This window comes from Ursus americanus, chromosome 15 (genome assembly GCF_024610735.1).
Source record: "Ursus americanus isolate L20-20 chromosome 15, mUrsAme1.1.p, whole genome shotgun sequence".
NCBI lineage: Eukaryota > Metazoa > Chordata > Mammalia > Carnivora > Ursidae > Ursus > Ursus americanus.
The window spans coordinates 49,773,522-49,789,195 of NC_142141.1; the positions used below are offsets into that span (position 1 = coordinate 49,773,522).

The 15,674-nt window shown below is 34.9% G+C and overlaps 1 protein-coding gene across 2 annotated transcripts in view; it reads left to right on the forward strand.

The window, feature by feature from the left end:
• Positions 1 to 15,674, forward strand: part of CDH18 (cadherin 18) — a 311,962-nt gene that overhangs the window by 243,860 nt on the left and 52,428 nt on the right. For both annotated transcript variants that reach the window (XM_045787406.2, XM_045787408.2), the window contains exon 7: positions 9,984 to 10,120. In XM_045787406.2, the coding sequence (XP_045643362.1) occupies positions 9,984 to 10,120 (137 nt within the window). The remainder of the gene's footprint in view (positions 1 to 9,983; positions 10,121 to 15,674) is intronic.

Genomic DNA, 15,674 nt, shown 5'->3' on the forward strand with positions numbered 1-15,674 from the left:
GGTTCATAATCTGATTTTATCTATACATTTGCTTATTGTTGAGATTTTTAATGTTTTCTTTGTATAATAACCTTAAAGCAATCAGAGGAAATACTAAACATTTTGCATAATCGTGTCAAATGTTCATCATGATAGTATTTAGGAACAATAACCTATTTACATGCTAGCCTAAGAAATTAAATTGTGTACAGATTTGGAAATATTTGCCAAAATAAAAAAAAATCTTTAAAAATAAAAGACTAGTTGCAGAGAGTTAGAAGTGTTTGTTCAGCCTATTTTGAGTTTAATTGTAACCTCAGTGAACAAAGGCTTCCAGTATATTCACTACATCCTTGTTGGCGTATTTGTTTTTCCTATGCATTTCTGAATTTTCACATAGCTCATGGTGAAATGGCAGTTAGGAATATTGCATTAATTTTGAATGCCATAACAGCAAAAAATTAGAGATATTTCAAAATAATGACAAGGTCATGTTATAAAGATGAAACGTAGAGTAAAAACAAATATTTAAGAATTTTTACATGCAGGATTCATACTCTTGAAAAGAAGATGAGAAATAACCAGATGTGTTTCAAATACATTCATGTAAAAGATATCATCTGATATACAATGAGTTTTTATTCTATAGACAAAATTCATTTATAAAAGTTTAGTTTATTGTAAGTCAGGAATTGGATTCTTAATAGCAAGTCTTAATCCACCCTCATCAAGCATCAAAACTGTCATAATCTTCTGATACAAAGGAGACAACTCATTAGGGACAGTTAATGCAAATGGGACAGAGATAGAGAAAGCAGACTCCCATCTAAAGCCAGAAGTCTTTGTCTATGACTTGTGCTTTGTATCATATTATATATGGTTAGCACATTTACTAATAATTTGACTATAAAATGTCATGTAAATATGACATTTGAGAATGCAAAGGGACCTAAAGATGATGGAGACAACCTTGTTCTTTTTTGTTTTTAAAGATTTTTTTTGTTTATTCATTTGAGAGAGAGAGAGAAAGCCTGTAAGAGCATGAGCAGGGGGGAGGGGCAGAGGGAGAGGGAGAAGCAGGTTACTTAGCGGGGAACCTGATACACTACTTGATCCCAGGATCCTGGGATCATGACCTGAGCCAAAGGCAGCTGCTTAACCAACTGAGCCACCTAGGTGCCCCCAAGACAGCCCCATTCTTATCAAGGTGCAAATATCTTAGATCAAGAAGGCTGAGTGACTCACACAGCTACCTAATCATAGAGACTGGATAAAAATGTAGTCACTTTTATCAGGCTTCAATAAAGATACAAAGACTCCTGCAGACTTTTTTTCCATTTGGAAGCTCAAATTTATTTAACAGCCTAGCGTGTGGTGGTACCCACCCCAAATCACAGTCCTGACCCCAGAAGAAGAATTTATCTTCTGGGTGGGCATGTGTAACTCATTAAGCCCTGGAATGAATACATAAGCCCTGGCTTAGTGACCCTCTACTGACTGCAGACCAAACACAAATAGCTTGCATACAATTTTTTCAAAGAAATGATAATTGTTTAACATGGTTCTACAGCATCCTAGAACTCAGGTGTATTAGAATTTCTGATATCTTAGTTACTTAGAAGCATGAGTAGCGGAGGAAACAATTTTTTGCGCAGAGATTTTTCTTCTTTAGGTATTTTTGTTTCATTGGATTAGGGTTTTGGTTCAGGAAGTTAAAAAACTTCTAAAATATCTGTGTGCTATATGTGCTGGCCATTTTATTAAGCACAATACACACTATCAGGTGGCAAATGGTCCTTGTGTTTTTTTCTGTTTTCCGTTTTTGTTTTTCTTTTTTTCAGAAAGATTATTTTCTGGATACATGGATTGTGGAGTAAATTTCATCCCCAAAGTAAGCTAAGGGAACCTTAAATCTTTTAATGAATCTAAGCTATACTGCAGGTGTGTGACTTTTTGTTAAATTAAAGATGAGGCCAAGTTGCTCTAATATCCCACAGGGTGTATATTGATTAAACTTTATCCCATCTATTGATCATAGTCAGTAAAACTTATAAAAGCTGCTGTTTGGGAGGGAAAATCTCAAATAAATTTTCTTTGCTACTTACGTCCTAAACTACAAACATCTAGAGTATGGTGACTGAAAGAGGTCGCCTAGACTTTAAGCCAACTGATGTTTCTCTAGGTAAATCACTGTAAAAATAGATTTCCATTACATAAGTTTTAAATTAATTTCTTATAGTGAAATGGACAGAGTATAATGAAAATAATAGGTACCTTCGAGGACTGATATTTTATTATTGAAATGAAAAATAACGTTCCAGTGCACTTTAACATGACTAATAATTATCTTGAGTTTCTATCTACATAATCAAAGGGAAATTGAGTGCCAAATGATGAACTGGGTAATTTGTTTAAAGTTGCTTCTGTTAAGGAAAATACTTGAATAAAGGGAATCATTATTGAGATTGACTGCTCTGGCTATAACTTGTCTGCATATTTGTTGATCCATAAATTCTAATTTGAATAATGAACTTTCATCATATTTTAGTGTAAAGCATTTTCTCTGTACTTATTGCATTAATATGTATTTACTAGAAATTAAGAGATGATGCATGTGTTGTATGACAGAAAAGAGAGTAATTGTAGAAATAAAAATTATAACCCAGAATGATAAGTTATGATGACAACATTGCAAGAAGGTCTCCTATGCTAAATGAGTCCATATATGTGCTAGTGTGACATTAGGTAAGATTTGCATAGGGAACGGGTCCAGTTAGAAGGCATTTAAGGACTACTAGACAAATCTGACCAGGCACAAACCTAATTGCACTTACTCTAGTCAATAGCCAGGAGATTACCAATTCCTCACAGACAGCATCTTATTGATCGTTGAACATATAATTTCCCAAATGACATTTAATATAGATGTTACCTGGACGATTATTTCATGCAGGATGCAGTGAACATATAGTGGTGGTAGGGATCTAATGGGTGTCATAATCATCATATTAGAGTATCTTTGTATCTGCTTCAACATTTCCTCCATTATGCTAACCCTTTGGCCACGTATGCCTGTAGATTGGTCCCAGGAATTAACTAGATATACTATGGAGTGTCACTGTATTACATCTTAAAATTATATCTAGAACGATGAGTTCAGTGAAATACTGTGGGAAGTATAAATGAATCTGTCCTTTTTTCAATGTTTAGGTATCTCTCGATGACAGAGGAAAGTAAGCTAAGCACTCACTCTTAAAAAAAAAGTTTGTTTCCTAAATTAATCTAACAAATTTTAAATATAATACTGGGAATATGTATGAAGGATATTAATAATCCATAAAAAACTATCTCTATATGAAAATATACTGCTGTAAATAAGTGAAATATGATGACTTATTGGCCTGATTATTTCTACCAAAATGGATATAAAAGAAGTAAAAGCTACTATGGAATGCCTTAATTAATTTCATATTAGATATCAACAAGTCCTTCTTTATATTTGTTGAATAATTGATTAGTTCGTTCATTCACTTATGAGCCAAAGTCATAAACCTATGATATAATGGGTAAAAACAAAAGTGCTTTATTCTCATATAGTTTCCAAATAAAATGACTCATATGTACTGAATAAGGAATTACAGATAATTTCATTTTCTGATAGATGGTTTAGAAACAAACAGTGGTTCGTACTTTTTATATGGAGACTCTTGTTCATTCAGTAATAATCCTTATTCAAATCCCATTGTGCTTACAACACTTTGCCAGAAAAACAAAATAGAGAAGAACTAATAAAAAAGCAGGACTTACTTTTTGTGAACTTTTTCATCAAAATAGACTCAAGGTTTCCAAGAGAAAAAAAACCTTCCTAAAAGACATTAAAACAAATAATATTTATCTATTAAGGCCAGTCATTTGATACGTAATCATAAAATGCTTTCAAATATCACCTCACTTAATCGTCACAGTAAAGTTAGGATATAGGTCATACCTGCATTTTGCTTGCAAAGAAAGTTCGGAGAGGTGATAATCGATTAAGTCATGGAACTAAGAAGTGGTTTAGCTTTATAAGCATCACGTTCACTTGGTTTCCAAACCTATGTTAATTTCTTTACTGCTTAACACCATTTTCACACATATGCTAGATCTGTTTTAGAGACAAATTGCCATAGAGTTCATCTTTGCGATCTGAATAGATCAAGACCAGCGTCTACAGCTTGTAGAGAGAGAAAAAGAATATGGATGTTTTTCAGTAGGCTGAAGAGATTATTGCCTCTAAGGTATCTGAAAATCGGGAATTTTGTTCTTGATAAAGACCCCTACACATTTTTCTTTCTTTTCTATGTATCTTCAAGAGCCTATCTGTGTATTTAGCCTTTTGAAAATGTGCCTCTAGTCATCACTGCTACAAAGAGAATAGTTACATTTACTCACTGGCCTAGTTGAAGATACGATCAAACCAATCTTCATTCCTCACCCAAGCATATTTTACGTTAAAGTAGGTGTAACAGTGTGTGTAGGGGCAGTCATGTTGACTGGAGCATTAATGTACGGCTGAAAGAAAGAACTGTCTGTATCCTATGTACAAGCTACAACAAGAAGCCTCTCTTTCTCTTTTGCTCTGCTAGTCTAGTAGTCAATATGAGAACAGTGGTCTAAAAAATGCCACCACTTCTGCGACCAGATCTACAATAGCTCACCCTGTCTCTCTCATAGCGTTATTAAACTCCGTACTTTCTAGATGATCTATAATGCACCTCTCTCTAATGCTTATACTTCCAGACTGATCAAAACCACTTCTGAAGGCTTTGTTTTGCTTAGAATTGTACTTGAGTCTCTGATTTTTGTTTTGTTTGTTTTTTTTTAAGACTTTATTTATTTATTTGAGAGAGAGAAATTGAGAGAACGAGTGGGAGGAGGAGCAGAGGCAGAAGCAGACTCTCTGTGGAGCAGGGATACCGATGCAGAGCTCAATCCCAGGACCCTGGGATCATGACCTGAACATGAGGCAGATGCTTAACTGACTGAACCAGCCAGGGGCCCTTTGTCTCTGATTTTAAACTGAGTATGGATCATATTAGTTTGCAAATTCTGTCCTTTTCTTTTCTCTTTCCCTAACTAAATCATCTAAATCCCAGGTCTTATTATTTCTTCTTTTAAATATCCCTCATTCCTTCCTCATGCTCCTTCAAATAAATACTTTTGAATGAGTAGGTAAAGCTTTAAATATTGTCTACTTAAAAAAAAAAAACCAAACAGGGAGCTTATAAGTATTACTTAATGGACTTAAATTGTATTTTAATCACTTGCCCTGACTAGGTCCGTGATGTTGGATAAAATTGTTCATCACACCATACCTCACTTTCCTCCTTCGTAAAAAGGGGCTATTAATAGTACTTGTCTCATGCAGTTGTTTTGAGTTTATAATGAACTAATATATAGAAAACACTTAAAGCATAATATGGTACACTGTGAATGCTTCATGAATGTGAGCTCTCTTTACCTTTTATTAGATAGCTTTTGTAAATAACTCATGTATGAGTGTTTCCTCCCAGTCTTACCTATCATCCCTGGATAGTCTCATATGAAGTGAGAAAGCAGAATTTGAAGAATGGTATCTTTAAACATCTTGCCAAGTTACATATATTATTGCCTCAGTTTACTCTGGTTCATTTTTTTATAGCAATGGACAAGAATATTAAAAAAAAAAACTTCTCAGAACTGTTTTCTCAGGTTTTATCATTAATCCCAATTTAGAACTTACATCATCTACACAAATGGTAACTTGATTTTATGATTGTTAGGTATCCCTGAAAATGTCAAATTAGCATTAGCATTGCAAGAAATCTAAATATTTATATCTGAGTTCATAAAGTATTAAGAGGCTGTGTTGACCTTTCTGAAGTTTTATAGAAGGAAACAAATGGATTTTATTATGAAGATATTTTAAAAAGTTATCTACTGAGAATATTTTCATCTATTTTTTATTTCTTTGATAAACAGTTTTATGGACCCATGCTATTTCTTAATTTAAAATCATTGGCACTGAATGATTCTATATTTAAAACTCCAAAATAGTTATAAATAATTTCTTTTCTCTTACATTTTCATTTTTTTCTTTTTCTCAGTTTTTATTTGTACGGCTAGGCAGAAATCCAACGTTAGAGTAAAGCAGAACTATTTAGTTCTACTTCAGTTGAAATTCAATTGCAACTCCACGTTCAAGACTCTGCATCCAAGCATCCCCTAATATCTAGACTGTGGATTTCCTAAGAGAGTTAGGTCACAGAGAAAGCTAAGAAGTAAATAACATGAAACTGAAGACACATACCTAGCATTATACCTACCATTAAAAAAAATGTAAACAGAGATTTTTTTTTAAATTCAAATAAAAGCACTTTTATTCTGAAAGTATTTAACCACTGCTGCTAGCATCTACTTTAGAAAGTCTGTGTGAAATGCCTAAAAGAGAGCAGATTGCCCTGATACAAACACTAATGCATTTCTTAGTCTTAATTTAGCTTAGAAAAAGAAGAAATCCAATTTTTAAAAAAGATTTTATTTATTTATTTATTTATTTATTTATTTATTTATTTATTTATTTATTTATTTAAGAGAGAAAGCGAGCTGGTAAGCATGGGGGGCGGAGCAGAGGGAGAGGGACAAGCAGACCCCCTGCTGAGTGATCCATCCCAGGACCCTGAGATCCTGACCTGAGCCACCCAGGCACACACCCCCCCATTTTTTCCCCCAGACTGACAGTTCTGAAGCAATCAGATTTCTAAGATGAGGCATGTCATCCCATATTTCACAGGGGTGTGTTGGTAACAATGTAATCTGAGCTCTGCTGGTAGTTGATACAGACAACTTTGCAATTGAATATGCTGTAATTTTAGATCTAACTTTCCAACACAGAAATCATGGTTCTTAGGGTACCGAAAATTGGAAAGTGTCTCGAAGGCAGGTTAATGATAACTAATTTTAAATGATATAATAACCAGATTTCCAACTGATGATATTTTAAAGGAAGCTATCCTTTTCGTGTGGCAAGACTGCTCATATCTTCGAAGCAATCCAACCCTCATCCTCAGCATCAAGGCCTCTGGGAAAAGAATAATATGAGAAGGATCTTTTTGGGATATGAACTTAAGTCAAAATCAGTTTCAGTGTCCCAGGACCTAATGCTTTGGGAAAGCCCAATGACATTGCTCTTTCCCACTGTCCTGTAGTGTCTGGATCTCCTGTCTTTTCTCTGAATCAGATTTTCTTCATACCTCTACCTCTTCCAGTTTAAATTCCTTCTTTATGTCCAGCTTTCTTCAATTAACATGCAGTTGTTATTAGAACAATCTATGCAAAATTGTCTATTTCTTCTTTTGATCACACAATTGCAAGGGTTATATTCTAGCTTTTTAAGGTGTTATTTTCATTGACTGGGATTTCTCAGGATGCTCCACAGTTTCCATCCGCATGATGCTATTAATATCTTCTGTCATGTGTGTACACGTGTATCCACCAGATGTTACAAGGTTTCACACCCTAGCACATACATACACTACATACTCCGCTAACACATTACACCTAGGAGAGGCATGGCATTGTATTTCCTGACATTTAGGCTTCCTAGATTCACATTGAATATACTCTTGAGCCCACTGTTAAAAACAAAAACAGAAACAGTTGCTATTTTATTGAAATTATTCTTTTCAAGTTAACTAATGATGTCCATCTTCCCAAATCCAATCAACTCTTACTAACCTCACTCAGCCTCTTAATAGAATTTACTATAATAGTTCACTAGAAACACTCTCCTTTCTTAGCTTCTGTACCACAGCACTTCCACTCCGCCTCCTGCCCTGGACTCTTCCTCTCCTTTTGCTACCACCTGCTCTTACACAGATGCTGGGCTGCTTTAGGCTCAAAAGGTTGGGTGCTGTAGTGCTCAATATTTCACTTTTCTCCTGTAGTTCTCTCCTGGATGAAATCATGCTGTTCCCATAACCTTAAAATTCAGGCTGACATACCTCAAATGTATATTTCCTGTTCAGAAGTGCACTTGAATTCTGCACCCATATCCAGTTCTCTGCTTTTTATTCTACGTGTTTATCTAATTGACTTCTAAGGCATAATGTGTCAAAATCATTTATTTCTCCCCAGTTATTTTTTCTCCCAAAGGGAGTTTGTTTGTTTGTTTCTCCTACCTCTATTCAGCTCAGTAAATAGGCTTATCAATTACATGGTAGAAAAAAACACACGTACACACACAAACACACAAAACACAACAAAATTGAGCCATTCGTAATTTCCTCCCTTTAGTAATGCTGCTCCAATAAAAAGTTCTATAGGCTATATCCAATATATAGCATTATTTTTTACGGTTCTGTCCATTTTCTTCCTTTTTTCCACCTTTATTGCAGACAACATCATTTCTTTTCTGAATTGCTTTTAACTTTCTGGAATCTAAGAATCAAAGTAGACACGGTGGGGGCGCCTGGGTGGCTCAGTCAGTTAAGGGTCCAATTCTTGGTTTCGGCTCAGGTCATGATCTCAGAGTCACTTTGCTTTCCTGAATTTCAAATATTCTTCCCCTAGTACTTTGTGCCAAATCAGTTCATTTTTATTCTCAGGTCTAGATGAAGTTTTACTTAAGCTGAGGTTAAGGAAGAGGGGAGAAATATTAGAGATTTAAGAAGAAGAGGAAACACTTCCTTCAATAGTTCTAGAAATAGTTTGGAACATTTCTAGAGCATATGATGATTGTTTACTATATTTTTAATTCATACTTATGTTAATGAACTGTGGCTGGATAATGTAAAACTCCAAACTTAGAGGCAGAGAAAGAAGTAATTTAAAAAAAGAAAGAAAATAAATGAATGATTTATAACCATAGTGTGTGTCTGAGCTAGTTGAAAATCAGCGGAACTAGGCTGGCTTTTGTTTACCCGGTCTACTTAACTCCAATGCATTCAATCGTGCATCTGCTCGTTTACTAGGAGGCTCTCCTCTAGGATGGGGTACCTGAACTGGGACAACTTTGTCCTTGGGTCTCTCATCTTCCTTCTGGGACCAGTGGACTAGCCCCAGCATGCTCTTTTTGTGTCAGTGGCAGGGCATAAGAAGGACTAGGCAGTCTTATGAAACCTTGGCCCAAATGTGGAACAGGACACTGTCACTTTCAATGATGACGATGATCACTTTCAATCACTTTTCATCTCATTCTTTTTTTTTTAAGTTTTTATTTAAATTCCAGTTAGTTGACATACAGTGTAATATTAGCTTCAGGTGCACAATTTAGTGATTTAACACCTACACACCCCCGGTGCTCATCTATCTGCTAAAGTAGACTGGGGGCAAATTCTAATGTGAGAAAGCTCTGCAACATCTTCTACATTGCAGAGGGAAGATGATTTGTGGCCAGTCATGCCACCTACCTCTCATTTAGATGTTTTCTCATTTTCTCACTCAAAAAGGGGGCTAGGTGATGCAGATACAATGGTGATTAATCAAAATGGTTTGGGTTATTTTATATTTATCTTCAAATCTCAACTACAGTGAAACTCCAGGATAAACTAATCTCTGACATCTCCTATTATCCTAAAAATTTTGTACATATAGCAATGAGAAGTTTCATTAAACATTTAGTGTTGTTTTGTTTTTCTTTCCCCAAAGAACTATAAACTTCCGAGGGGCAATTTTTGTCTTTTCCTTATTAATCCCAATGTTCCTACTATCTACTGTTCTATTCATGGAACTCAGAAAGGTGTTTTTCTTTTTAATTTGAATTAATAATTAGATTAAACATTAATTAAGGGTTGACAGATAAAAATAATTGATGTCAGTTCTATGCAAATATAAAATTACCAGGCAAATCTTAGGAGGCAAATATAGAAACTAAAAATATACATTTAAATATTTGAATATGTCTGATTTAATACCGCCCTTGTCTGAGTTTTACTTTCTTCATTATATTATCAAGTGAAAAGAAGAGTTCTCTGTTTTCTCACTAGGTACTTCATCGACTACAGTGCTGAAGATGACAGATGTTTCAACATTGATGCCAATACTGGAACCATTAGGACTACAAAGGTTCTTGATAGAGAAGAAACTCCATGGTACAACATCACAGTTGCTGCATCAGAAAAGGGTAAACTACTTTATGTATCATAAAAAAGATGTCACTTGTACATGAAGATTTATACCGTGATTTTCTTGGGAACAGGGCTCTCACCATTTTTATTTGTGGCGCCAGCATCCAGCATCTAGCAGAGTGTACAGAACATATTAGATGCAGTTACTCATTGTCAGATGCGGTGAATAAATCTCAGACTTTTTTTTTTTTTTACTTTAATCCCAGCATACTGGTAGAAAATTGACATTACAGAACACTTCAACCCCATCCCTGAGTCAAAGTATCTGGTTTGCCTTCTAATTGTGAGGCTTGCTCTGTGGGTTGTTTCCGCTGCTTGCCTTCCATGAAAAATATTGCTACGAGCATTAATATGAAAGCTTTTCATTGACATGTTTTTATTTCTTTGGGGTATATACCCTGAAGTGAGATAGCTCAGTCACATAGATACTCTATATATAATTATTTGATGAACTGCCAGACTGTTTTCCAAAGTAGCTATATTTTATATTCCTAAAAGCAGTGGAGGGTTTCAATTTCTCTGTATGATTATCAGTATTTATTGTTATGTATCTTTTGATTATAATCGTTCTAGTGGGTGTGGGGTAATAGCTCCTTTTGGTTTATGCACTTACATAATGTCCTCTGTTACCAGTCAATAATTAGACTACTCCAGCCTTTTATATCCTGCTTGAATTTTTATGTTTTTACATCTGCAAAATTAGCTCAAGTGGCTTCCATTTAGATAATTTTTTCAACATAATATTCTCTTTGAAAATAAGCATTCACTAATTACTTTTAAATGAGTGTTATAAAGAATACATGAGTGGGTTCATTTATGATCATTCTGGTTAATTTTCATTTTCAAAATAACCAGAGTAGGAGTAGAACTGCATGCTCTTTGTCACCTAATGACAATTAAATGACTGTCAAATGATAAAAGCTGATTCAATATTAGTTGAAAAAATAATGGAATTAATGGGTTAATATATCCAAGAAATGATAAGGGCATTGAAAAGATTCAGAAAAGATTATGCACTTTTGGGGGAACAGGCTCCATGTATAGAAGATGGAAAGGAAGAATCCTTGGAGAAAATATTTGTTAGAAAAAACAGAAACTTACTCTAAAATAAGTTCAAAGGTAACATCAGCGGTATTTTAATCAGAAACCATACTTTAGATTGCTTCTAAATCTCACCTTAGTCCAAATAACATTTGCATCCAGTAGAAACTTATTTGTAAATATACATGAGTTCATATATACCGTGAAAATTATATTATTTTCAATGATCACCAAAGGAAATGCTCATTTTTACTTAAGTAACATCTTAAATATATACTTAATAAGTTCTTTTTCTTTCTTTCTTTTTCTTTCTTTCTTTCTTTTTTTTTTTTTTACTATTCGTTAGTACTTCATATGGGAAATTAGTTAATACATACCTATTAAGTAAAGCAGTATAGTAGATCATATTATGCTGGATTGTATAGATGATAATTTTTTTAAAAAGCCTTAGGGACACCTCAATAAACATTACTAAAAATAATTTAATCCTAATTACAAATAGGTATGTGGAAAGAATGAGCAATAGTTCAGGTTTTAAAGCCATGTTAGAGACTTGTTTAGGAAGTGCACATTCATACACCGACTGCTTGGCAGAAGGCCTTATTAAATATCACTAGGGGCCCTTCTATGTACAGTTGTTTATAAACATTAACCTCAAATTCAGCCACATTAGCAAAGTATTTACTCGTATATCCTGTTTTGGAAATGTACTTGATGTTTTTTATAAACTGGATTTAAGGTTTTTATTTTTTTGTAGAGCAGTTTTAGGTCTACAGCAAAATTAAGAGGTAGGTACAGAGATTTTCTGAAGAGCCCCCACACCTACACATGCATAACACCCTCCATTATGACCATCCTCCACCAGAGTGATGTATTTGTCACACCTCTGACACATCTTCATCACCCAAAGGCTGTAGATTAGCTTAAGTTTCATTCTTGGTATTCTGATTTAGACAAAAGTATGGTGGTATGTATTCATTAGTATAGTATCATACATAGTATTTTCCCTGCTCTAAAAACCCCATGTGTACTGCCTATCCATCTCTTCTGACCCTGATCTCTGGTACCCACTGATTTTTTTTTTTTTTAAACTGGCTCCATAGTTTTTCCTTTTCCAGAATGTCATATAGATTGAATTATACGGTATGTAGCCTTTAAGATTGGCTTCTTCCCTTAGTAATAAGCACATTTAAAGATCTTCCATGTTTTTTTATGGCTTGATAGTTCATTTCTTTTTAATACTCAATAGCATTCCATTGTCTGGCTGTACCACAGTTTATGTATCCATTCACACACTGAAGGGCATCTTGGTGGTTCCCAAGTTTTGACAATTATGAATAAACTACTACAATAAAAACATTCATGTGCAGGTTCTTGCACGGACAGAAGTTTTCAATTCCTTCAGGTAGATACCAAGGAGTGCAATTAATGGATCAAACTAAGGGTATGTTTAGCTTTGTAAGAAACTGCTTTCCAGAGAGGTTTTATGCCATTTTGCATTCTCGCCAGCCATGAATGAGAGTTCTTGTTTCTCCACATGGTCATCAGCATTTGCTGTTAGCATTCCCCAGATTTGGGTGACTCTAAGCTATAGAGTGGTACCTCACTGTTGCTTTAATTTGCATCTCTCTGATGACGTATATATGGAACATCTTCTCATACATTTATTTGCCATCTGTATGTCTTCTTTGATGAGGCTTCTGTTAAGACCCTTGGCCCACTTTTTAATCAGGTTTTGTTTTCTCCCCAGTAAACTTCAAGAGTTCTTTCTTTGTATGTTTTAGAAAATAGTCCATCAGATGAGTATTTTACAAATATTTTCTCCCAGTCTGTGTCTTGTTTCTTCATTCATTTGACATTGTCTTTTGCAGAATTGAAATCAGGTTTTTAAAACTCTTCTTAATGTAAGTGTCTGAGGAACTTGGTGTTCTAAGGAATGACATTTAGAAGTTAATGTTTTAAAGAACTTTTTTTTTTTGGCCTACCTAGAGTGTTGTACAGCTAAGAGAAAGGTGCCCCTTCTGGGCAGATAAAGCAATGAAGCAGGACTTAAGAGAAAATAAAAGCAAACCAGTTCTGTGCACAGGGAAAAAAAAAAAATGCTCCTTCCTCCAGGTGAACAGGCCACATGCTAAGGGACCAGTGTGAGAATATGGGGTGTCAAAAAATATGTGGGCCTCTGAACATGTAGATAGGGCCCACATGCACGGCAGCTCTTATTTGCATGGTGTTTGATTCTGCTTTCTTTTATCCTTTGGTTCTAAGCCCAAGTGACTATTCAGCTGCCCCGTCGTATGGTAAAGGCAGAAAACATGTGTCTGGTCTATGATATCCTTCCCTGCTACTGCTACACATAAGTGATAGCTATCTTGCTTTTGTGTAGTGTACTTTTACAGACATGCCATCCTAAAAAAATCTCTGAAATAGAGAGGTTAGGTATTATTTTCATTTTATAGATAAGGAAGTTGAGACTCATACAAAATATGGATCTAAATATTTTGACTCCTCGATCTATGCTCTTTCTTAATATGGCCCTTAAGGGAAGCTGATATTCATTGAATCCAAGTTTGGGTCAGATATTTTAACTAACTGAGGTTTATTTTATTATTTATCTTTAAAATTCATTCCGTGGCAGAAGATTATTTCTATGATTTTAATGAAGACACTAAGAATCAGATGAATTCAATAAGCTGCCTTCGATTAGAGAAGTAGAAAGTATTATATTCTCATCACATATCACAGTTCTTGAGGAAGAGTTCTTTCTAAATAAATATCTGGAATATTTCTATCAGATAACAATGCCTTCTCTCCATGTAATCCATAACTTAGCTATTTAGAAATTTCTATTACATTTCTGGTTCTGAGTAATAAATAACCACATGATTTCTGTAGGTCAGAGGTACAGGGAAGTTCAACTAGATTCCTTGCTTAAGGTCTGGCAAGACTGAAGTCATGCGTCAACTGGGCTGGGCTCTTATCTGGAGGCTTTGGGGAAGAATTGCGTTAATGCTCATTCTTCTTGTTGCCTGAGTCTACTTCCTTAAGATGTAGTTGTGATGTCTCCATTTTCATCCGTTGTCAGCGGGGCAGCTTTCTCCTCCTGGAGGCTGCCTGCATTTCTCCTCCTATGGTTTTTACCTCCTTCAAACAAGCAACAGTGTGTCAAGTCATTTTGCTGCTTTGAATCTCTTTGACTTCCTCTTCTGCTACCAGCTGGAAAGTCTTGCTTTCAAAGGTATCTACCTGGGGTGCCTGGGTGGCTTAGTTGGTTAAGCAATCACCTCTTGATTTCACTCAGGTCATGATCTCAGGGATCGAGCCCCACGTCCATCTGGCTCCATGCTGGGTATGGAACCTGCTTAGGATTCTCTCTTTCCCTCTCCTTCTGCCCTCCCCACCCTGCACCCACACATGCATGCTCCCTCTTTCTCTCTCTAAAAATAAAATAAAATAAAATAAAATAAAATAAAATAAAATAGTAAAATAAAAATAAAGGTATTCACCTGTTTGGGTCAGGTCCACCCAGATAATCTCTGTATTTTAAGGTGAACTGAATTGGAACTTTAACTACATCAACAAAATCTTTTCACAGTAGTATCTAGATTCATGTTTGGTTGAATAACCAAGGACAGGAATCTTATTCTGTCATCTTTAGAATTCTGCCTACTATGACCTTAAAATATATATAAAAAAAAAAGAGAGAGAGAGAGAGAGAAAGAAAGAAAAATGAAAGCTTATTCTTTTATCGGATAATGAATATTCTTTCAAGCTTGTATGCTGTGGCTTACTTTTCCTTTTATATGAGTCCCTAGTAAAATAGTGGGACTATTAGGCACTCAATAAATAATTATTAGTATAGTTTTCTCAAGTAAATAACTACCATCTTCCCCTATTTCCTTATTTATGCCCAAGGTCAAGATAATGTATAATTTTATCTGCACTGCTTTTCAGAAATTGACATTATGATCATAATTTACTAATAGCTAAATCCAATGAGTACTTTTCATTTCTGATCTCTCCCTGATTTCTTTGTGATATTTGACTATATTAATCATTCTTTTCTCACTCGGCATTTTCTGCTTTCTTAACAACCATTCTAGTATTTTGGTACAGTATCATTTATCATTTCTATCCTAAATTACACATTGATTAATGTATTAATAAATGGTACTCGCTAGGCAGTGTTGTATGTTAGGCACTAAGGATATTGAGGACCTATTTCACTTTTGAGGAATTCAAGAGACTCGTGAAGAAGGCAAGGTAAATGGATGATAGCACTATGGATAAATATTGTGGCAATAAGGTTTAGGGGTTAGAGAAACATAAAACCATGGTAGTTTAGCCTCCCTAAGAGGATCAGAGAAGGTTTCATAGACAGGATAATGCGTGGATTCAGTTTTGAGATGAAGGATGAGTAAAGGTTTGCCTGCATTCTGTTTCCAGTTGTTACCTATATTAGTCAGGGTTCTAAGAGAAACAGAACTAAAAGGATTCAAATCCAGAAGGATT